This window comes from Staurois parvus, unplaced genomic scaffold (genome assembly GCF_062004578.1).
Source record: "Staurois parvus isolate SC_StPar_1 unplaced genomic scaffold, SC_StPar_1.0 ptg000672l, whole genome shotgun sequence".
In the NCBI taxonomy this organism is placed as follows: Eukaryota; Metazoa; Chordata; class Amphibia; order Anura; family Ranidae; genus Staurois; species Staurois parvus.
This window is the reverse complement of record NW_028318468.1, coordinates 1,481,642-1,505,157: the sequence shown is the minus strand read 5'-3', so window position 1 is coordinate 1,505,157 and position 23,516 is coordinate 1,481,642. Positions and strand designations below refer to the sequence as shown.

Sequence of the window (23,516 nt, the reverse complement as noted above, 5' to 3'; positions counted from 1 at the left end):
CTGTTGTTATAAGAAATCCAGTATCCTTTAAACGTCCTATGAACTAAACTGAAATATCAAAGAATCAGCTTTCCCAGCTACCTCTTTGGAACTACAACACAACTTCCCTCTATGTGATGGACATGAGGAGAGGAGGTAATGTTTGTAGTCCAAATGAGCAACAAGCTGCCTAGCATGACCATGCTACCCATCCGTAGATGCAGTACAGTAAGTGATCATTGTCATCCTAGGAAATATGTGGAAGGATGATCAGGTAAAAATAAAGTAAAAAAAAAGCATGATCAAAGAAAACAAATGGATCTATCACATCTATGGATTGGTTGCTACAATATATTACATTTTTGGAAGGGGGGTGGATTTACTTTAAGTCTATACCATTTAGTACAACAACATTCCACATTCAAGGAAGAGAAATCAAATCTGAATTTTTTTTTATAAAAACAAGTATTTATTTTACTGAATCCACAAGGATTTTTAAAACTAATCCTTGAGTATAAAACAATCAGAGGGAAAATATTATGTGTTCCACAGTTCCCTGCACACCAGAAATTAGAAGGATCCTATGTACTGTGAGTCATTCTAACATTGCACAGTGCTACCTAACAGGTTTTCAGGCACTGGGAGCTGGACAGGGAGGCTCATGACATTCAATAGACTCACAACATCCATTAAACAGTGTGTTGCTGTTACTACTGGGGTTATCCATGGATATTTTTTAAGGTTTTAACCAATTCTAAAAACACTGAAACAATTTTTATGATCAAAAGTATTTTGCTATCACCTTGAACGTACTGAATTCATGGGCACCATTAACATGTTCTTACTTCTACATAGTATAAAGAATCAGAAAACAAAGAGTGATTTTCATATGAATTTCTTATACTCACCATTGTAAAGTGAGTTGTGTCTGTTTCTTCTTATCCTTAATAATCTGTGTGATTGATTTTTTCTGTGCTGCCTTATTGCAAATAACTCTATTCTTCCTATAAATGATATCAAGGTCCTCATCTTCTGATGAACACGTGTCATTTGACAGATGCATCTCTGAATACAAACAGCAGAAAAAGGTCTGTAAATGTATGTGCCATTAATATTTTTACCAATTTCTTCATATTGATAACATAACTGAAAACCTGTTTATTTCTCATCTTTGCAAAAATGATTAATATTTTCCCCTTTATAGATGTCACAGAATAAAATTGATGTATGTATACAGTAAAGATGCTATGTACTTCATATACAAATGTACAGTACCTGCTCTTGTATTCTAAACATCTCCCAATGCAGGGTCTCTACAACAGTGTTCCATGAAACCCAAAGGTTCCTCTTAGATAAGTTCCCCACTAGCACCATTGATCTATAGCTATCTATAAGGGGGTAATTCCTCCCAATGTCCACAGGTGTAGGGAACATTCTTCCCATTGACCATCACACTAATGTATCATGAGTCGTATATGTGGTCATTTTTAGCAGGGGCTCCCTGAAACCGAAAAAAAAGGTCAATGGTGTTAAAAAAAAGTTGAGAAACTGGCCTAATGTATAATTTCTGTCCTTTGAGAAATACAGAGACTGTAAATGTAAATGTTCCTGAAAATGCTAGTTGTCTGCCTTTAGTAAATTGAGACACTGGCATGGAACATGCACGCATATTAGAAAAGTCGATGCTCCTAATTTGCCTGCTGGGTCCAAGTCAGCGGATCCAGTCATTGGATCAACGTGACAGTCAAGTAATTAGTATATTTAGGAGAGGTTGGCAACAACAGCCTCCAAGCTCCTTCATTCAAGTTTTCCCGTTATGTAATTACACCAAAAGACAATTCCTGTAGAGAAATGTTGAACTCAGTTGCAAATTTATTTAAGCATTTATACCAAACCCAAAAATATGTGCATTAACCACTTGCTGTCTGCTCTATAGCAGAAATACTGCTACAGGGTGGCACGGGTGCCCAAAATCACGTATATATATACGTGATTTCGCAGTTCCGGTTAAGGGGCACATGCGAGCCACGTGTGTGCCTTACCCGCGCCGCCATTTGCGGCCTCGGCTGTCAATCACTGGGTCCCGGCCAGTGATTACTCGTCGGCTCTTGGTGATCGCCAAGTAATACCTCCAAAGGCAGAGAACTGTATGTAAACAATACAGTACTCCCCCTGTAAGCTCTTGCACACTGCTTTTTATGGCTCTGCACAGCAGAGCCATACAAAGCAGTGTGCTTACAGGGAAGCACACACACAGCATATAATGTGAAACAGCACACAATTAACCCCTTGATCGCTCCAGATGTTAACCTCTTCCTGCCCAGTGCCATTAATACAGTGTCAGTGCTTTGTATTAGCACTGATCACTGTATTGGTGTCACTGGGGATGTCAGTGACATCAAGTCAGTTCCTCCCAGTGTCAGAATGCCTGCCGCAGTCCTGCAGTCCTGCAATAAGTTGTTGATTGCTGCCAATACTAGTAAAAAAAAAAAGAATTCCAGTATATATACCGCCATTTGTAAATGTTATAACCTTCACGTAAACCAATTAATTTACATATATTGGGATTTGTTTTAGAAAAGACATATAGCAAAATACATTTTGGCCTAAATTTATGATGGAATTTTAATTTTTAAATTTTTTTACTAGACATGTTTAATAGCAAAATGTCAAAAATATAGTTTTTTTCTCAAAATTGTTGGTCTTTTTTTTATAGCACAAAATATAAAAAATGCGCAGGCGATCAAATACCACCAAAAGAAAGCTCTTTTTGTGGGAAAGGACGTAAATTTTATTTGGGTGCAGTATTGCATGACTGCGCAATAGTCAGTTAATGTAATGTAGCGGCATATCGCAAAAAATGGCCTGGTCAGGAAGGAGGGTAAATCCTCTGGAGGGCAAGTGGTGAGATGTGCTTCTAGAATGATGCGTATAGCATATATAACTGTGTACATATTAAAACAAAATAAATAACTATCACCAAAAGTCCAATATACAATTTAGCAGTCCCAAAACCTGTGTTTTCCTCAGTTTTACAAATAAGCTAAAAACTATGATTTTACATTTGATTGTTTGTTGCAAATATGGCACCTCAAGACTGAATACAGAGAAAAGATGTGTATTGTCAGATACCTGTACCTTTGGATGATGTTTAGAATTGGGCTGTGTGTGGATTGCAAAAGAACAATTTACATAATCTTTAGGTATGTTCTCAGGGTACAAAACCATTGGTTGACTTTGAACCTTATTTTGCCAGTGGATTATACTACTTCATTACCTAGGCAGAGCTTTAAAATATGTACCCCTTCACAACTCTGCATGTGTATTTGAGCATCAGGTGCATAACATGTAATTTGTTGGTTCTGTCATTTACTGAATGACTGCTGTCTTAGGTTCATGGACATCTTTAATTTTACACCCTATACTTAGGCTACCATGTAGCTGATATGGAAAGAAAGGGTTGAATCACTTCTGGACACCAGGAGTGTTCACATCACCTACAGATACACATATCCTGAAACGTATTATCAACCACTGACATTTTTTAGAAACCAATAAAAAAAAGTTCTTCAAGGGGTCAGCTAGTTCTTGAAAGTGGTCAATTCTGAATACCTTCTGCTGCAACAACTAGGTGGGTATATCACACAATGCCACCCATTTTCTGAGAGAGATCTTTCTATCTATTGTTTAAATCAGCCTTTTTCAAGCAGGGTGCCCAGGCATTCTGGGGTGCGTGAGTATAACCTGCACAGAGGACTGATCAACTAGACTGGCTGCTGCTAGCAAGATGACAAATGTGTACCGATGCACAAATGTGTGAGTGCACATATAAAAATTCTGGGGTGCCTTCAGGTTTATTCAGGGGTGCCTTAACAAAATGCTTAAAAATTGCCCAAACTTGTATACAAGCCAGAGGGTGGATGAAGCCTTCCCAGGGGTGGACTGACAACTCATGGGGCCCCCGGGCAATAGGGGATCATGGGGCCCCTGTGTCCTTGCCCAAACTCAAAAAAGCCTATGAAAAAGGTACCAGGGGCATCTCTACTGACCTGGGCCCTCGGGCAGTGCCCGAGTTTCCAAATGGTCAGTCCGCCCCTGGGTGCTGCATCCCCATAGAGATAGGTAGGCATGCAGCTCCGGGAGGCTCCAGCTGCATAAGAAAAGGTTAATTCATGAAGTACAGATCACTCCTGTCTAAATAAAATCTGGATCTGTTTAGATGTGATTAAATTGTTCCGTAGTTACGTTAAAAAATGTCACATATCCCTTGATACCTCAACATTTTGTGTCTTTGAAGCTGAGGTTGAGGTGAGGGCTGCTACTGACCCTGGGCCCTCGGGCAGTGCCCGAGTTTTCAAATGGTCAGTCCATCCCTGAGCCTGCCTTTTAGTTAAACAAAGCCAAAGCTTTTCAATGTGCACCATTAGAACCTTCTAGTCACCGAAATCCTAACAAGCAATGATGTCATCATTTGATCTGGAGGATGTCGGGTCCCAACCCTCTCTGTCAGTACTGGGGTCACATTATCTAAGTGAGGGATAGAAACTTGGGGAGAGGAGAAACATTGCAATATTAGTAAATACCAATGTGCAAAGGTGTATTTTCTTTAACAGACTAAATTACCTCTAACGTTGGGTATCGTGCATGTGTAGATGTTCATGCATTATGTAAATCTATTAGTTTACTTTTTACATTTTAGAATGGGGTGCCTCAAGATTGTGCATCATTTTCAAGGGTGCCTTGACTGAAAAAAGGTTGAGAAACACTGGCTTTAAGTATTATATAGAGCTGGAGATCATACCTGTTTTTATTCCAAGGCCAGCTGGAGTTTCTTCCTCATCTGGCGTAAGCATTATACCATCACTCCTCTCCGTGCAGAGACTTTCCTGTGAATAAGCTAGAAGCTCTTTCTCCACCATAGACCCATAGCAATCCGGTATCCTTGTGTTACTTTTTTTATGTGGCTCTTCAGTTTGGAATGGACAGTCTCCTTCTTGTGTCTCAGAAAACTGTTCGATTGGCATTGTATAAATTTACAATTATGCCAGCTCATCAACTGTCAAAGAAACTCAAAAGACAAAATCAAAATTTCAGTCTAAAAGGAATCCAAACAACATCCCAGGTGTTATATAAAGGGAAAATAGTTATGAATTATAAAGAAGACTGTGTAAAAGTCCATGTGGAGCATATTGCTTGTCTGGTCCTTCACGAGCTTCATACAATATTTGCTTTCTGGTCCGGCAAATGTTGCTCTAAAAGCTTTGACATCACTGGCTATTTTAAAGTATAGCTAGAAGCACAACCTGTTGTTGGCCTATATCTCCTATCAAATGAAAGCCAGTTGTTCATCTAAAGGTCGGTGCCTAGAATCCCAGGTGCTTTTATTTTGACAAAAAGTCACACAGGGGTAGAGATAATGACTCTGGATGTGACGTAGCCACAGTAAATTGGGTTATCTGTTGTCTCAAAAAGATAGAAAAAATGGTGGTGATCACATCAACTATATTAATGATTAACAGGTTGAAACAATCCTGTCAGATTGTGTGAGGAAGGGATGTTTGTTTATTATGTGTTTCCATATCTAGAGCTGCATGACTGACTCAAATGTGTGGTCTTTACATCTTTGAGGCAGGATAAAAATCAAAGGAAAGTGTATTCAAAAATAAATTTAGAAGGCATAAAGGAAAAAAATGAATGTATAAATCTGTACCATAATATTATGACAGCATTAAACACGCTTGTTAGAATGAGGGAAGTTATTTCATTTATACAGGCCTATAAATAATATGTAAAGAGAACTAATACAATATTATATATTAAAATATTATTATACTGTATGAGCACATGTAGGTAAATCTGCCAAAGTAATTTTAGCAGCCTACTTTTAAAATGGTAATTAAACCATTTCTCTGAAATTTGCACTTTTGATTTTTAAACTTTCTTTCCCCATTTTTTTGCTACTTTCAAATTTTGTGTAGAATTTTTCATACATTTTTATCATTTCTCCTTAAAGTCATACTAAACCCAGGACCCTGCATTCACTATATCTGGTCTCCCACAGTACACAGAACATGGAAATGCAATTATTTTAGTAAATATAAACTGCTAAATACCTTTTCTCATCAGCAGTTAGAGTAGTCTTGTGACTTCAACAGAGCACAGGTTAAAGCTTGTAAGAGGAGTTTTCTTTCTGCTCTAGGAGGATGTGATACCTCTGATCCTCTGTCTGGACAGTGCTGATTGGCTCTGTGCTGATCACATGCACCCTCCCAAAAAAAAAAAAAAACTCTCTAGCAATACACACCAAACTGAGCATGCGCATGTGACCACGGGTTCAGTCTGTATCAGGTGGTCATTTCAACAAGAGGAGGGGCAGAGAAGAATCAGGATCTAACAGCCTTTTTACTCAATGCAGCGGATTAACCCCTTAATAGGTTCCACAGTGAGTATAACAAGCATGCTTTACTGCATATACAGACTGATTTTACTGTTGTGGGTTTAGTAACACTTTAACCACTTGCCTACCAGGCACTTATACCCCCTTCCTTACCAGGCCAATTTTCAGCTTTCAGTGCTGCCGCACTTTGATTGACAATTGCGCGGTCATGCAACAGTGTACCCATATGAAATTTTGATCATTTTTTTCTCACAAATAGAGCTTTCTTTTGGTGGTATTTAATCGCCACTGGGCGCTTTACTTTTTGCGCTATAAATAAAAAAGTGCAAAAAATTTGAAAAAAAAAAAAAAGTTTCTTTGTTTCTATTATAAAATTTTTCAAACAGGTATTTTTTCTCCTTCACTGATGTGCGTTGATGAGGCAGCACTGATGGGCACTGATAGGCGGCACTGATGGGCACTGATAGGCAGCACTAAAGGGCACTGAGAGGCAGTACTAATGAGGTGGCACGGATAGGCGGCACTGATAGACAGCACTAATGAGGTGTCACGGATAGGCGGCACTAATATGCAGCACTGATAGGCGGCACTGATAGGTGACACTGATGATGGGTACTGATAGACGGCACTGACTGGCATCACTGCTGGGCACTGACTGGCGACACTGACTGGCACAACCCCTGGGCACTGGCTGGTGGCACTGACTGGCAGCACTGCTGGGCTGCACTGGTGGGTGGCACTGGTGGGCAGCACTGGTGGGTGGGCACAGGTGGGTGGCACTGGTGGGCACAGGTGGGTGGGCACAGGTGGGTGGCACTGCTGGGCACATGTAGGTGGCACTTCTGGGCACAGGTAGGTGGCACGGCAGAGTGGCACAGGTGGGTGCACTGCTGGGCACAGGTGGGCGGAGCTAGTGGGCGCACTGCTGGGCACAGGTGGGCAGAACTTGCAGGTGGCACTGCTGGGCACCGATCATCAGGGCACTGATCATCAGTGCCCTGATGATCGGTGCCGATCCCCGCTCTGACAACTGCCGGTTCCCGGCAGTACTTTCCTCACGATCTGACAGCGTGAGGAAAGTGCAGCCGAGAACCGGCACTTGCATTTCCCTCTGATCAGCGTGTCATTGGACACCACTGATCAGGTGGTAAAAGGCCGCTGTGATTGGCCTTTTACCACATCACGTGATCAGCTGTGTCCGTAGGACACAGCGATCACGGAGATCGCCAGGTGCGCGCCCCCTGGGGCGCGCAGGAGAGCGCGTTCTGGGGGGACGTCATATGACGTCCACCCAGAATTGGCCGGCCGCAGTGAAGCCGTCATTCGGCTATCTGCGGTCGGCAGGTAGTTAATTATAAAGCAGGAAAAACGTTTACACTTCAGATAATATTTGCAATTTGTTTCTATGATAAATTGGCCAACAATTATAATTAAAAATATTAGCATACCATATGAATGTCAGGTTTTCCCTGAATGTAAAAAAAAAAAATGGAAATTACATCTGTAAATTATAGACATTTCTCCAGATGTATTAGTTCTATGTCACCTGTATATAAATCTGTAGAAAAATGGCTGGCAAAAAGTTTATAAATCTTAATTTTAAAAGCAGCAAAGAGAATCCTTTTTGTTCAATCATGTGAACTCTGGAAGATTTTAACCCCCCTTCATGACCAGGCGATTTATTTTTGCTATTCGGCACTGCACTACTTTAACTGCCGATTTTGTGGTCATGCAATGCTGTACCCAAATGAAATGTATATAATTTTTTTCATATAAATAGTTATTTCTTTTGGTGGTATTTGATCAACAATGGTTTTTTTATTTTTTGCTCTGTAAATGAAAAAAGACATAAAATTATGAAAAAAAAAATTTTTTACTCCAATAAAAATATTTAAAAAAATCTAATTTCTTTGATAGATTTTGGCCAAAATGTTTTCTGCTACATGTTTTTGATAAAAAATTCCAATAAGTACATATTGGTTGGTTTTCTTGAAATTTATAGCAGCTACAAACTATGGTATAATTACTGGAATTTTTATTTTTTGGTTTTTTTTTATACTATTAATGATCAGTGACTTATAATGGGACTGCGATACTGCGGTAAGCAATCTGACATTAACTGACACTGGGGGAACTGACTTACTGACACTGACACCCCCATTGATGCTACTATACACTGTCACAGTGCTAATGACACTGGCTGGGAAGGGGTTAACATATAGGACAGGGGTCTCAAACTTTCTAAACAAAGGGCCAGTTTACTGTCCTTCAGACATTAGAGGGCTGATCTGTGGCCATTGGGAGTTGAAATTGTCCTGGTTTCAGTGGGAGTAAACAATGTATCTTTGGTATTAGGGGAGGAATAGTGCCCCATTGCTGGTGTCAGTGGGAGGAATAGTGCCCTATCGTTGGTGTAAGTTTGAGTGACTCATCATTGGTGTCAATGGGAGGAATAGTGCTCTGTTGCTGGTGTCAGTGGGAGAAATAGGGCCCCATTGCTGGTGTCAGTGGGAGGAATAGTGCCCTATCGTTGGTGTAAGTTTGAGTGACTCATCATTGGTGTCAGTGGGAGGAATAGTGTCCTGTTGTTGGTGTCAGTGGGAGAAATAGGGCCCCATTGCTGGTGTCAAATGGCCCCATTGCTGATGTCAGTAGCGAAAATTATGCCGCATTGTTTGTGTCAGTGGGAGGAATAGTGTCTTGTATCAGTTGGAGGAAAAGTGCCTCAAGGACTGGATAAAGACAAGCAATGGGCCGCATGCGGCCCCCGGGCCACAGTTTGGAGACCACTGATCTAGGGCAATCAAGGGATTAAATATGTGCCTATCTATGTGTAATGTGTGGGCAGTGTGCTGCTTTTACTAACTGATCTCCCAGTTTCTCATACTTGCTTTGCAGGCATGAGAAACTGGCAGATTACTCCCTAGGTTCAGAGCTCTGTGTTGTTTACCAACACAAGAGCTCTGGGCTGTTATTGCACACAGCCGATCAGTAGGTCCTGGCCATGAATCATTGGCCAGGACTTGCTGACAGGCTCCCCCTGTGTGCAAACACAGTGGTGCCAGGTGGGGGGTGCGCATGCATGTGCCCTAAACCCAGAAGTAGGCCGCGGTGAACCAGTATGCTGATTTTGCCTACAGCCATCACTCGCCAGGAGTACAGTGCGGGTGGGCGACTGACAAGTGATTAAGAGGCCCCTTATGTAGGAATAAAATGTGAAGAAATATAAAATATAAAAATAAAAAATTCTGAGATATATGCTTTCGCTTCAGTGCTAAAACAGAAGCAAGTGCAAGATTTAAAGGACAGGTCACTTTAAGTCAAGAGTGTCAAACTGGCGGCCCTCCAGATGCTGCCAAACTACTAGTCCCATGAGGCATTGCAAGATTAAAAGTTACAAGCATGACTCCCAAAGGCAGAGGCATGATGGGACTTGTAGTTTCGCAGCAGCTGGAGGGCCGCCAGTTTGACACCCCTGCATTAAGTCTATGAAATGTTACTGTTAATGCACAGACACTAGATTTTTCAGCTTGGGATGTAAACAATGGGACGAAAGTAAGTAAGCACCTGAGTGGAAGGTTTCAGCTTTGGATAGTTCTGGGGCCTATGGAGGGGAGCTGGGGGATTTTACTTGTAGGTAAATTTGTCTTTCAAATACCTTAAATACTGGAGTTTATAAAATAGAGGGAAAAAAAGGATATGCCTATAGCAGGCAATCAGGCATTAGCTTTTTATTTTATTTCAGTAATCTGCTCTACAAAATATCAATATATTGTTTGGTTGCTAAAGGCAAAAAAACAAGTTTAGTTTTTATACATGTATCCATTGGAAAGGTACCATCAGCTTTGCGGAAGATGTAGCATTGTATTTCTATAGGTTTAATAATAAGCAAACCTTCCAACCAAACAAAATGTGTGTAAAAAAAATACATTGTTGTCATTGGTTATTTGCAAAAATCAACCCCACTAAATCAAATAAAAGAATGGCCATACACATCTAAATTATTAAGTAATGCTCAACCTTTGCTTGTGATCACTATACCATTCCTAAACTGCTGGAAAGTTATAGGACAAAGCAAGGGATCAAACACACCAGGTTATCTGCTCATCTATGGCCATTTTCCTGTTTGACTCTAGGTGAACTACATGTTTGTATTGTATGGCTCTAATAAGTGCAAAGACTAAATAAGGTAACTGAGACAATGAAAAACTGTACCTGTTCCATATCTTTTATTTATCAACAAAATACCAATAATACAATAGTTATAGTTAGTCTGGCTGAAAAAAGATAAAATCCATCCAGTTCAACCATTAAAAAAAAAAGTTAAAATTCTATACCCACAGTTGATCCAGAGGAAGGCAAAAAAAAACGCAGCAAAGCATGATCAAATTTGCTCCTGCAGGGGAAAACATTTCTTCCTGATCCCCCGAGAGGCAATTGGATATTCTTTGGATCAACTTTACCTATAAATGTTAGTATCCAACTCATGGATCCCCCGGGCAATAGGGGATCATGGGGCCCTTGTGTCCTTGCCCAAACTCAAAAAAGCCTATGAAAAAGGTACCAGGGGCATCTCATGGGGCCCCCTACTGACCCCGGGCTCTCAGGCAGTGCCCGAGTTTCCAAATGGTCAGTCAGCCCCTGATCCAGTTATATTCTGTGTATCCAGGAAAGAATCCAGGCCTTTTTTAAAGCAATCCACTGAGCTGGTCAGAACCAACTCTTGAGGGAGTCTATTCCACATTTTCACAGCTTTTACTGTGAAGAATCCTTTCCATGTTTGGAGATTACATTTCTTTTCCTGCAGATGTAAAGAGTGCCACCTTGTCCTCTGTGATGACCTCAGGGTGAATAACTCTACACCGAGTTCACTATATGAACCACTGATGTATTTATACATGTTGATCATATCCCCCTTAATCTCCTCTTCTCAAGAGAGAATAAATTCAGTTCCTCTAATCTTTCCTCATAGCTGAGCTCCTCCATGCCTCGTATCAGTTTAGTTGCCCTTCTCTGTACTTTCTCCAGTTCCCCAATGCCCAATGTTATTGTTGTGAATTGGTGCCCAAAATTGAACTGCATATTCCAGATGAGGTGTTACTAATGATTTGTACAGGGTAATATGATATCTCTCTCTCTGGAGTCTATACTTCTTTTAATACAAGAGAGGATTTTGCTCACTTTGGAAATCGCAGCTTGGCATTGCATGCCATTATTAAGCTTGTGATCTACCAGAACTCCCAGATCTTTCTCCACCATTGATCCCCCAGTTGTACTCCCCCTAGTATGTATGATGCATGCATATTCTTAGCCCCCAAGTGCATAACCTTACATTTATCAACATTAAACCTCAGTTGCCACATAGTTGCCCAATTAAACAGAGCATTGAGGTCGGCTTCTAAATTGAAGACATCCTGTAAGGACGTTATTCCACAATAATGTATTAAAACATGTTTCACATAAACAGTATAATATGATTTACTAAAATGCAATCATTTATTTACAGTAATTACTTTAACATGATGTACTTTAAGGCAACCAGGCTTCATAAAAAAAAATCCTACATTTGGAAATCAAACATTGAAAGTGAACACCATATACAGTGAGGCAGTATTTGTCCACCCAGGTGCAATTTCAAATTAATTTGTGTTTCCCTTTAAACTGTAAAAAAGTGCATGATCCCTTACCTTATAATTACTAGCAGTCTGTTCAACAAGCATATAGGTTGCTATTACTGTACAAGCTTGTAAACTTTTCAGCACCATGCTGAAAAATTTACAAGCTTAGAAAAAGATTACCAGGAGCCAAAAGTGCTCTTGCTGATCTTTGAAAAGCTGTGTAATGTATTTGGTTCTTTGGTGCCTCAATGTTCAGGCAGAGGCACTTTTGGATAGGGACATGTCAGTGGAAATAAACATTTTTTTCCAAAAAATATTTTTATTAGAAGAAAGAAGGCATAACAATGCATATACAGTTATGGATCACAATCTGAGCAAAAACACAGCATGTAGTCTCCCGTTTCGCAGACAGGTCGTGGCTTAAAAAGCAATACAGATCATAACGGAGTAAGACAATATAACAATAGAAAATTGCAATCTAGCAGATGTACAGAGTATAGGAGATAAGCAATATAATAGATTGTCTTCTGACCTGTGAGCAGGTTGCTATGTCAGGGGAGTGGGAAGTGTGAAGTGTTGGGTAAGGGTAGCACATGATGCTGTGTATGTTATGGTTTGTGTGTCCATGGATTGGGTATGTGAGTTATGTGAAGTATGGCACATAAAGGGGGTAGTTAGAAAAGGGTATGTAGGGTAGTATAGTGTGAAAGGGGAATGTAGGGGATAAAAGGGAAGAAGAAAGAGAGAAAAAAAAAGGGGGGGGGCTCTGGGTAAGATACTGCGGGGAAGTGGGGAGTACAATTGCGGAAAAATAGCTCACTTCATGTTGTATGAGTTGCGCTAGAAAGATAGGCCTATAGCTTAAAATGTAGTGTGTATCCAAACAGTCAACAAGACAGAGCCTGGATTAGTAATCCAGGAGGACATGCCGTAGTGGTACACCAAAGCACATCCAGATGTGCAGCAGGTGGTATCTCGGAAAACAGGGTGCTCCCCAGTACCACAGCATGTTCAATCATTCAGACAGAGGGTATATGTGATGAGAAACCTGTCGAGGTGTCTTTTAGTGGATTTAGTGCTACAATGAAGTCGCCTCCAAGAATCAAGATACCCGATTGGAAAGTGCCAAGAGTTCTAGAGATTTTACAAAAAAAGCTTACTCTTGCTGTGTTGGGACTGTATTCGTTGACCAGAGTGATCGGTTTGTTGTATAAGGTGCCTTTAAGGAAGAGGAACCTTCCCTCTGGATCCTCGAGAGATTAAGAGATTGTAAGCGGGAGTGTTTTGGAGATTAAAATGGATACACCTTTTGCTTTTACCTCTGTGTTGACTGAATGGTATACTGTTGGGTAATTGACATTGGAAAGTTTAGGAATATGATCAACATGAAAGTGAGTTTCTTAGATGAAGTGTGATTAGTAGAAATTGTTATGTATGGGGGAAAGTGTATTGCTTTAAAACTCTACATCGGAGAATGGAGAGGAACAAAAAAAAAAAGGGAGGGGGGGGCGGGTAGAGGAAAAAATAGAAGTAAGAATGAAGGATGAAAAAGAGAGGCAGAGTCAGGGAACCAGGATATTGAGGAGGAGTGTTAGGCGTTCATGCTCAAAACTAAACGTATATGGCGGTATATATTCCTAACACTTCTCTAAGGAAGTAAAATCCGGTGACCAAGTGGTCCAGCTACACAGTCCTGTGTTACACGTCTGATGGGTTGATAAGATACTTGACGTATTATGTGTGGATGGGCAAATCCTTTCGGAAATGTGTCGGACCCAGAGGTGGACGTAGTAAGGGAACACAAAACAGTCCCAGAAGGATCGTCAAGGACCCACCAGGTGTCATGTAGACGGAGAGAGTGTATAAAATAAGGTCCAGTAGAAGGTGGCGATGACACACAGAGGCAGGTAAGTGTTGGCGAATTCTAAGGAGAGGTGATCAATTCAGAGCAAGGGGAAGAACGTAGGAGATAATATATGGAAGGGTATGTTAGCTGTAATATTGTGGATCATCATGTGCATATAAGCATGAGGGTGTAATGTTTTGGAGGATGGTTCTAATGTATCTAGTGGGATGTGGAGCCGTCTCGGGAAGGCATTGAGGAGAAGCTATGCAAGAGAATGTGGCAGAGGCATATGGGACTCAGACACTAATATCAAAAGGTAAGCAGTATGCATTAGTGGTGAGTTTCACTCAGTAGTTGTTCATAAGTCATGTAGTGAGGTCAAAAAAGGAACACTGCAAATATGTCTCTTCATACTGTGTTAGTTCAGACAGAAAATATCAACTTTGTATGAAATCAGGCAGTGAAAACAGGAATACATAAGGCCTTAGTGTACAGAAGTGCAGGCCGAGGTCCAACCATTCGGTTGAGCCACATTTCTACATAAGTAATATATCAGCCCCAACCGAGGCTCATTACGCTGTGCAACAGGCCACAACCACAGATGCAGGTTGACCTACAGGTACGTGAGGTTAAGATCAGCTGCTGAAGAGGCATCGTCGAACTGTGGCCTGTCGACAGCATGTTCCACAAAAACCACGTACGTATAATTAAGACTAACAGAACTAAAAGGCGAACCTGTACTTATACCTAAATTTAGGGAAATCATATGCCTTAGATATACCTCAACACCTTGTCCAAGGGCAGTTAGAAGGTGAACAATTGAAAATAACTCGGAGTCTAAGCTGCTAAGATAGTCACATCCCAGTTTGGGAAGAATTTATGGGCAGCCAAAATATAAACGGATAGGGAAGTGGTGAGGGGAAAAAGGGTAGTAGTGCATTGCGTATAATATCCCAAGCTTTGATGCATAAATCAGGGTACGTTCACGGATGTGGAGGGGAACAATGCGATCAGGGAGGGGTCTCTATGAGCTCATAGGTAATCAAAAAGCTCATGAGGAGACATTATGGGCAAGATAGAAATTGAAGTGCTACATGGTCACCCAGGGGCGGACTGACATCTCATGGGGCTCCCGGGCAATAGGGGATCATAGGGCCCCTGTGTCCTTGCCCAAACTCAAAAATGCTTATGAAAAAGGTACCAGGGGCATCTCATGGGGCCCCCTACTGACCCCGGGCCCTCGGGCAGTGCCCGAGTTTCCAAATGGTCAGTCCGCCCATGTGGTCACCTAATAACAGCCCCAAAGAGCCATAATAGAAACATGCAAAAGGAGATATAGAGCTCATTCTGAGATAACTCATGGGCTATACAATATGCTCCAAACGAGCCATTCAGGAAGGCCTCAATAAACCGCCTTGTTGCAAACACATGACCACAGTCGCAGGAGATTCCCCATGAAAGGATATCAATTGTAAAATGTGTAGAGATTCAGTGACTCAGGCAGGCGTCAAGGGAAATGAGCAGTCTCCGCACTAGATCTCAAGCCAATAAAGACTCTGGATTCAGCTGAAACTATCAGGATATTTTATTAGGCCATCATTACCTAGGTAAACAAGCTTCAGAGTTGGCGAGGTTATGGGCCAAAGCTGTATTAATACCATTACCATGCAGCCGGGCAGAAACAAGAGTTAGTGTGATCTCAGTATCTCTATTCAAAAGTGGTGAACACATATAACAGACTGATAATGTGCATGAGAGGTAAGACAGTCTAATACACATACACTCACATCTTGTCCCAAGGTGAATAGGTGATCCGTTAAAGGTGCAGTGAGACCCGGGTTGAGGAAAAAAAACCCCCGTGAGATATATTCGCTTAGGTGTGAGAGTAGCTATAAAGTGGGGAGGTGGCAATGCACAAGTATAGGGAGGCAGGGGAACATGGAAGTATCAATCATGACGTGCCTTGCGATGGGCTGGTGAGGTTGGAAGGCTTTCCCCAGTAATGAGTCGAACAGGAGAGGACGAGATGCGCTGAGATGGTCTGTGTCTTCTGGCTCCTCCAGGATATCCAGCAGATTGAGCCTCCATTGGGTCTTCCTCTGTCTGAGATGGGAGGTGGAGTTCGCTTGACCAATTGGGTATTTCTATAATCGGAATATCAAGAGCTTCGCAAAATGGTGCAATATCTTCTGGGAATTTAAGGAGGGCTGAACTTCCCATGTGTATTGCTGAGAGACCAAATGGGAATCTCCAGCGGTAAGCAATACCCTTGGAACGTAGTAGCTCCAATAGAGGGCGTAGGTCCTTTCTGCAAAGTAAGATGGGAGAGATCTTGAAAGAATTTGTTTTCTGCTCCATTATATATCACGCAATTTCTATCTCTTGCTCTGCGCAATATTTTTTCCTTAAGTCGAAAGTCGACTAACAGCAGATTATATCTCTCGGGGGATCAGCGTCTCAGTGGAAATAAAACTAATTATGGAAACATTTATAAATGTTCATCCCAAAATGAAAGGTTAAAGCTGAACTGGCACAGTAAAAAAATAATGAAGCAGATGTGTAGCTTTAAGAAAAAAAAAGCATTAGAGCAGAAGCATGACCTCATCAGTCTGTTGCTGCTCCTTCACAGTCTAATGACAGATTGGGGTCAGGGAGGTCATCTAGCTGCATTGCCTAAATGAAGCAAAGAAACTAGGTCAACAGACTGGCTGTACTGTCTAGCAATAAAGAAAAAATCAGTTAACTGAGTAGGAGAATTTGCAACAGGATTTACTGAAGCCACATATCAGCAAAAAGTTACACCTCGTTGACCCTATTTTTTCAAAATGACAGACAGAGACAATGTTTTTAAAAAAGTGCATACATATTTATCCCTAAATGTAGTATATATATATCTCAAATTAAAGGAACACTTTTTAATCAGAGTATAGCATCAAGTCAATTAAACTCCTGGGATATTGATCTGGTCAGTTAAGTAGCAGAGGGGGTTGTTAATCAGTTTCAGCTGCTTTAGTGTTAATGAAATTAACAACAGGTGCACTAGATGGGCAACAATCAGATGACCCCCAAAACAAGAATGGTTTTACAGGTGGAGGCCACAGACACTTTTTTTCCCTACTCATCTTTTCTGACTGTTTTGTACTAGTTTTGCATTTGGATAGGGTCAGTGTCACTACTGGTAGCATGAGGCGATACCTGGATCCTACAGAGGTTGCACGGGCAGTCCAACTCCTCCAGGATGGCACATCAATACTTGCCATTGTCAGAAGGTTTTCTGTGTCTCTTAGCACAGTCTCAAGAACCATGGAGGAGATTCCAGGAGATAGGCAGTTACTCTATGAAAGCTGGACAGGGCTGTAGAAGGTCCTTAACCCATCAGCAGGACAGGTATCTGCTCCTTTGTGCAAGGAGGAACAGGATGAGCATTGCCAGAGCCCTACAAAATGACCTCCAGCAGGCCACATGGTTTGAATGTCTCTGACCAAACAATCAGAAACAGAATTCATGAGGGTTGCCTAAGGGCCTAACTTTCTCTAGTGGGTCCTGTGCTCAGTGCCTGACACCATAGAGCTGGATTGGCATTTGCCATTGAACACCAGAACTGGCGCCCTGTGCTTTTCACAGATGAGAGCAGGTTCACCCTGAGCACATGTGACAGATGTGAAAGGGTCTGGAAAAGCATTGAAGAGAATGTTATGCTGCCTGTAACATTGATTAGCATGACCATTTCGGTGGTGGGTCAGTGATGGTCAGTGATGATCAGTGATTGTCTGGGGAGGCATATCCATGGGGGGACATGCAGACCTCTACAGGCTAGACAATGGCTCCATTACTGCCATTAGGTATTGGGATGAAATCCTTGGACCCATTGTCAGACCCTATGCTGGTGCAGTGGGTTCCTCCTGGTGCATGACAATGCCCGGCATCATGTGGCAAGAGTATGCAGGCAGTTCCTGAAGGAATTGATACCATTGAATGGCCCCCATGCTCGCCTGACCTAAATCCAATAGAACACCTCTGGGATATCATGTTTCGGTCCATCCAATGCTGCCAGGTTGCACCTCAGACTGTCCAGGAGCTCAGAGATGCTCTGGTCCAGATCTGGGAGGTATTACCACAGAACACCATCTGTCATCTCATTAGGAGCATGCCCCAACATTATCAGGCATGCATACAAGCACGTGGGGGCTATACAAATTACTGAGTACCATTTTGAGTTGCTGCAATGAAATTTCAGCAAAATGGACTAGCTTGCTGCATCATTTTTTCACTTTGATTTTCGGGGTGTCTTCGAATTCAGTCCTCTGTAGGTTGATAATTTTCATTTCCATTAAGTGATGGGACATCCTTATGTTCCTAACACATTACCCAGTCTGCTGTTTTGGGATCTCTCCACAGGTGCTCTATGTGATTGAGATCTGGATTCATTTCTGGCCAGTTCAGTACTTTCCAGCGCTTTGTCCTAAACCATTTCTGGGTGCTTTTTGACGTGTGCTTGGGGTCATTGCCTGCTGTAAGACCTATGATCTCTGACAGAGACCCAACTTTCTAACACTGGGCCCTACATTGCAGTCCAGAATTCTTTGGTAGTTTTCAGATTTCATAATGCCATGCACATGGTCAAGACATCCAGTGCCTGAAGCAGCAAAGCAACCCCAAAACATCAGTGAACCTCCACCATGTTTGACTGTAGGGACTGTATTCTTTTCTTTAAAGGCCTCATTTCTTTTTCTGAAAACAATAGAATGATGAGCTTTACTAAAGCTGTCATTTGTTTCGTCTGTCCCCAGCACATTCTCCCAAAAAGGATTTTGGCTTTCTCCGGTGAGTTTTGGCAAACTCCAATCTGGCTTTTTATGTTTGTTTCAGCAATGGGGTCCTCCTGGGTCTCCAAACATAGCCTCCCTTCTCATTCAGATGGCAAAATATAGCGTGAGCTAAAACAGTTGAACCCTGTGCTTGGTAGTCAGCTTGAATTTGTCTGGAAGTGGATCAAGATTCTTTATCCACTAATCAAACAATCCTTTGTTGCAATCTTTGATAGTTTTTTCTCTTTTGTCCACATCCAGGGAAATTAGGTACAGTGCCATGGGCTGTAAACTTCCTAACAATGTTGTGCACAGTGGACACAGGAACATTCAGATCTCTGGAGATGGATTTGTAACCTTGATATTGTCCATGCTTTTCCACAATCTTTGTTCTCAAATCCTCAGACAATTCTTTGCTGCTCTTTCTCTTCACCATGCTCAATGTGGCACACAGAGTCACACAACAGAAAGGTTGAGTCAGTTTCTATATTGTCAGCACCTGTTAATTAAAAATATGTTCAATAGCATCCAGCAAAGTCTCAATATATTCCCACGCAGACTAATTAAATCTTCACGCTTCTTAATAACTTTCAACATTCTTCAAAGAAAATTCCTCCTCTTCCTCTTTTTACCTCAAAGAGATAAAATACATATAGTGCATTACCCTTAATACGTAACTCAGAAAAATTATAAAAGTGCACTCACATCATAGTGTTCAAAACATGCCCCAAATAACCAAGTGTCCTTCCAGTGACCGTAATCCCTACTCTTACCCTCCTAAGATGAATAACTTGCTTTATATGAATTCTTGACTAGTGAGATCCTTCTTCAGAAATTCTTCCCAATAAAACCAGACCCTCCGAGAAATGTAAATCAAATATAGTGTAATATTGTCAACACATAACCTAATCATCATATCATGTGAATCAGTGCTTTGACACTCAACACCAGTGATCACCAAACAGTGAAACAGCCGAGTTATCCAACACCTGTCAATCCATGCACCCAGGGGCGGACTGACCATTTGGAAACTCAGGCACTGCCCGAGGGCCCGGGGCCAGTAGGGGGCCCCATGAGATGCCCCTGGTACCATTTTCCTAGGCTTTTTTGAGTTTGGGCAAGGACACAGGGGCCCCATGATCCCCTATTGCCCAGGGGCCCCATGAGTTGTCAGTCCGCCCCTCCATGCACCTTACCAGAATGACAGGGGACAGAGGCTTTGATCAAATAGACTCCTTCTCCAAGCACTGTAGCTTTCAATGCTCCAATGAATATGAAAGTATATGCCCGGAAAAAGAATCAGCAATCATTGCTTATCAACTTTAAACGCTCTTAATTTATTAATAAAAAAGCACTTACATATGCAGAATAAATATCAGCGTTTGTGTGTTACTTAAACTAGATCTCCTTCATAATGTGTATCCTAAGACCGGACCTCATCCAAAATGGCCACCGTTACACTTCCAGCAACGCCTGACATCACCTCTGACGCGTTTCATCATCACAACTCTATCAAAGAATCCTTTGATAAAGTCATCAGCTACTAAAGCACTGTAGCTTAGTCTATCGCAGGAATAAAAGGCCCCATTTTGTTGCGGGCAAAGATTAGTAATCCCTATCTAGGCAATAAAGGTGTGCATATGCATTTTGGCATCCACAGATTTTTGGTAAGGTAAAAAAAAATTTCAGTGTGTGGAACTCTATATTCATTTCCACATGTTTGACAGATGAATGCGTAAGCAGATTGGAAACTGCTTAAAAGGTTATTGGCCCAGGCTGGGTTGGGAAGGGGTTGAGTTCTCTTCTTCCAACACGCAGGCTTTTGGGGTTTCAGCCCTCCCTCCTTTGATATAAATTGAGGGAATGACATACTTAGAAGATTTTTGTTTAGATTAAAACTCTGCACCCAGGACATCAATAGCACTACAAAAGCATAATGGATTTCACATGCATCTCCCTATGCATGTCCACACATTTCAGAATATATGTATAGTTCACTCTATATTAGAGAGTAGAAGTGTATGTACATGTGGTTTGTACTCATAGAGATGTGCCTTGACCTCCAAGAAAACCATAATATGCTGGACACAGATGTCACTCCTGTCCATAGCACGCGTATATATACCCAATAATAGATAGGCTCCCAATAAAGTGCTGTATGAGAAAAAGTCCCTTTCCTAATGAGAAATTCCCACTTAATGTAACCAGAGGTGTAAGAGGACCGCCATTCCTATTTTACTCAGTCTACCCTCAAAATCATGCATAGAGTCAGTGGCTACACAACAAAGCTCGGCATCCCACATGACTAGCAGCCTGAGCAGCCCCCCCCCCATAATAAGTTATTGACTGTCTTCTGTCTTCTCTAATCCAGCACATATACTGTATAGCCCTATCTCAATTTGTCATAAGGTCAAGGTAGCTCTCCAATAATAAAATAAATCATATTAAGAAATTACACAACTTAACAAGTGCATAGCTCAGGAAAAAGGAAACCCAAAATGTTTCACTGCACCCCACGTGGCGTAGTCAGGGGTGAAATAACAAGCAGGATGTGTGCATGTGCTCAAATGAAAAATAAATAAATATGGCGCCTTCCCCATGTGCCAAACGATTTTTTATAGACTACTCTGAGTCTTCATCGGCCAGAGCATCCCCATTGTTTTCCTATGTCCATAGGCCTCCTTTATAACCATATGGAACCTCACTGCAGGTCCTCATGTGCCCTCTACTGTTCACTATGTACATATACACCCAAATATCTCTCCATTTATCATATGATTTGCATTTTCATTTCTCTTTTATTACAGTTTCAGCAATTCTAAGCCACCAGATAGAACATTTTACCAGGAATAGGGTTATTTACCTTTGTTTCAAATGAATGGGGTAAATGTGAAACCCTCATTCAAACCATTTGGACTCATTGTCCCCAACTGAAAAATCCACTCCCTCCCTTTTTACCAGCTTTAAATTTATATCTCCTTTTCTGGGTCCAAGTTTTACACTTTCAGGTCCCCAGGATTTGACAGCTTCTGTTTTTCCTGCTTGCATTTCCCACATGTGATGTGGTATCGATTTATACTTGTAAGAGGTATAGTATATCACTATTATGTTCCAAGATTCTCCTTCTCAATGGCCTAAAAATCTTGTCAACATGCAACAAGGTTGCCTGGACACTTGGCCACATACACCAATGCTGATGAAATAAAATTCAGGAACATTTTGATTTCTATTTTTTCTTTATTCTTGGGGCTTTCAAAGTCCTTGACTTTCGGCATGCACTTGCATGCCTTACAGTGACTACATCTATGTAATCCTATTGGTGGACCAAGCAGCCATTTCTATCACAGTTGCCTCTTTTTGCTCGTAATCCTGTTCAAATGTACCAATTTGCCACGTAAATTCCTCCTTCTCCTATATGTAATAATTGATCTCTCTGCCAGGTATTAATTCAGATCTTTATCTTGTTGCAGGAGTAGCCAGTATTTCTGGAAGATTGCATATATCTTGTGTAACTGTGCTGAGTAAGCACCAATACTCTGGACTAGGTCATTTTGATCCCTATTCACATTTTCTACAAGCAAATGATCTAGTTTCATATTTTTGCCTTGTAGTATGCGCATTTAAGGACCTTGTCTAGATACCTCCTTGCTTTGAATCTATTCCAACAGACATTACATTCCTCCTCAACTTTTTTTTTAACAGAGCAGTTCCTAACAACTGCCCTAGTGAAATCCCCCTCTTCAGGGAGGTTGGATAGTAACTCTCCTACTGAGTTATTCACTTATTAAGTTGTGCAAATTTTTATTGTGATTTTATTATTGGAGAGCTACCTTAACCTTATGACAAATTGAGACAGGGCTATATAATGTAGGTACTGAATTAGAAAAGACAGAACTTGTCAATAGTTTATTATGGGGGCCACTCAGACTGCTAGTCAGGTGGGATGCTAAGCTCTGTTGTGCAACCACTGACTCTATGCATGATTTTGAGGGCAGACTGAGCAAAATAAGAATGGTGGTCCTCTTTCACCCCTGGTTACATTAAGTGAGAATTTCTTATTAGGAAGGAGGCTTTTTCTCATTCGGTACTTTATTAGGAGCCTGTCTACAGTATTATTGGATATACATGCAGGTTATGGACAGGAGTACCATCTGTGTCCAGCATATTATGTTTTTTTGGATGTCAAGCGCATCTCTATGAGCACAAAGCACATGTACATACACCTCTACTCTCTACAATAAAGTGAATTATACATATATTCTGAAAAGTCTGGCCATAAATTGGGAGAAGACTGAAGTCTGTGAGGAGGTTGCATCAAAGAGGTACAGGAACCTTTTTTGAAGTCACTGTGACTTGAGTTGCGTTGATTGGAATGACTACAATTCAAATAAACGTCTTTTGACTTGTCATGTGACTTTGTGTTGTAAGTAGCATGGCAATTCGCAGCAGTGTGAGGCAGGGCTAAAACTGTCCATGCACTGATTGAAATTTGCTAGGTTCAGCAGAGGCCGGACAAATATCAATCACTGTGTAACCATCTCCGCTCAACAGAAATTGATTGTTTAATCAGATTTTGTCAAAATTTATTTTTTGTAATCTCTAATTGTGTAACAGGAAGTGGGAGGAGGAAAATAAAATATATCAAGTACGTCAAGGGAGTAAAGATCAGCTTAAAGTAATTCAACCCCATTGTCTCAGCTAACATCAAACCATCCTATAAAGTAGTATTAAGGTTAATGTGAGAAGTCATAGCATGACTTTCAAACTATCTGTATTGAATCTCAGACGGGTGATTTCAAAGCTGTGTTAAAAAAAAAAAAGACTTAAAAGGAGAAGTATGACCAAAGCTCTTTGTTTCGCACTGCTGC

At 41.2% G+C, this 23,516-nt stretch overlaps 1 protein-coding gene across 1 annotated transcript in view; it reads right to left on the bottom strand.

The window, feature by feature from the left end:
- RFX6 (regulatory factor X6) overlaps positions 1-5,003 on the bottom strand; it is a 118,936-nt gene extending 113,933 nt beyond the window's left edge. The window contains exons 1-2 of the mRNA XM_089652139.1: positions 4,781-5,003; positions 888-1,044 (exon numbers count right to left, since the gene is read on the bottom strand). Coding sequence (XP_089508265.1) covers positions 888-1,044; positions 4,781-5,003 — 380 coding nt within the window. The remainder of the gene's footprint in view (positions 1-887; positions 1,045-4,780) is intronic.
- Positions 5,004-23,516: the final 18,513 nt, after the last annotated feature.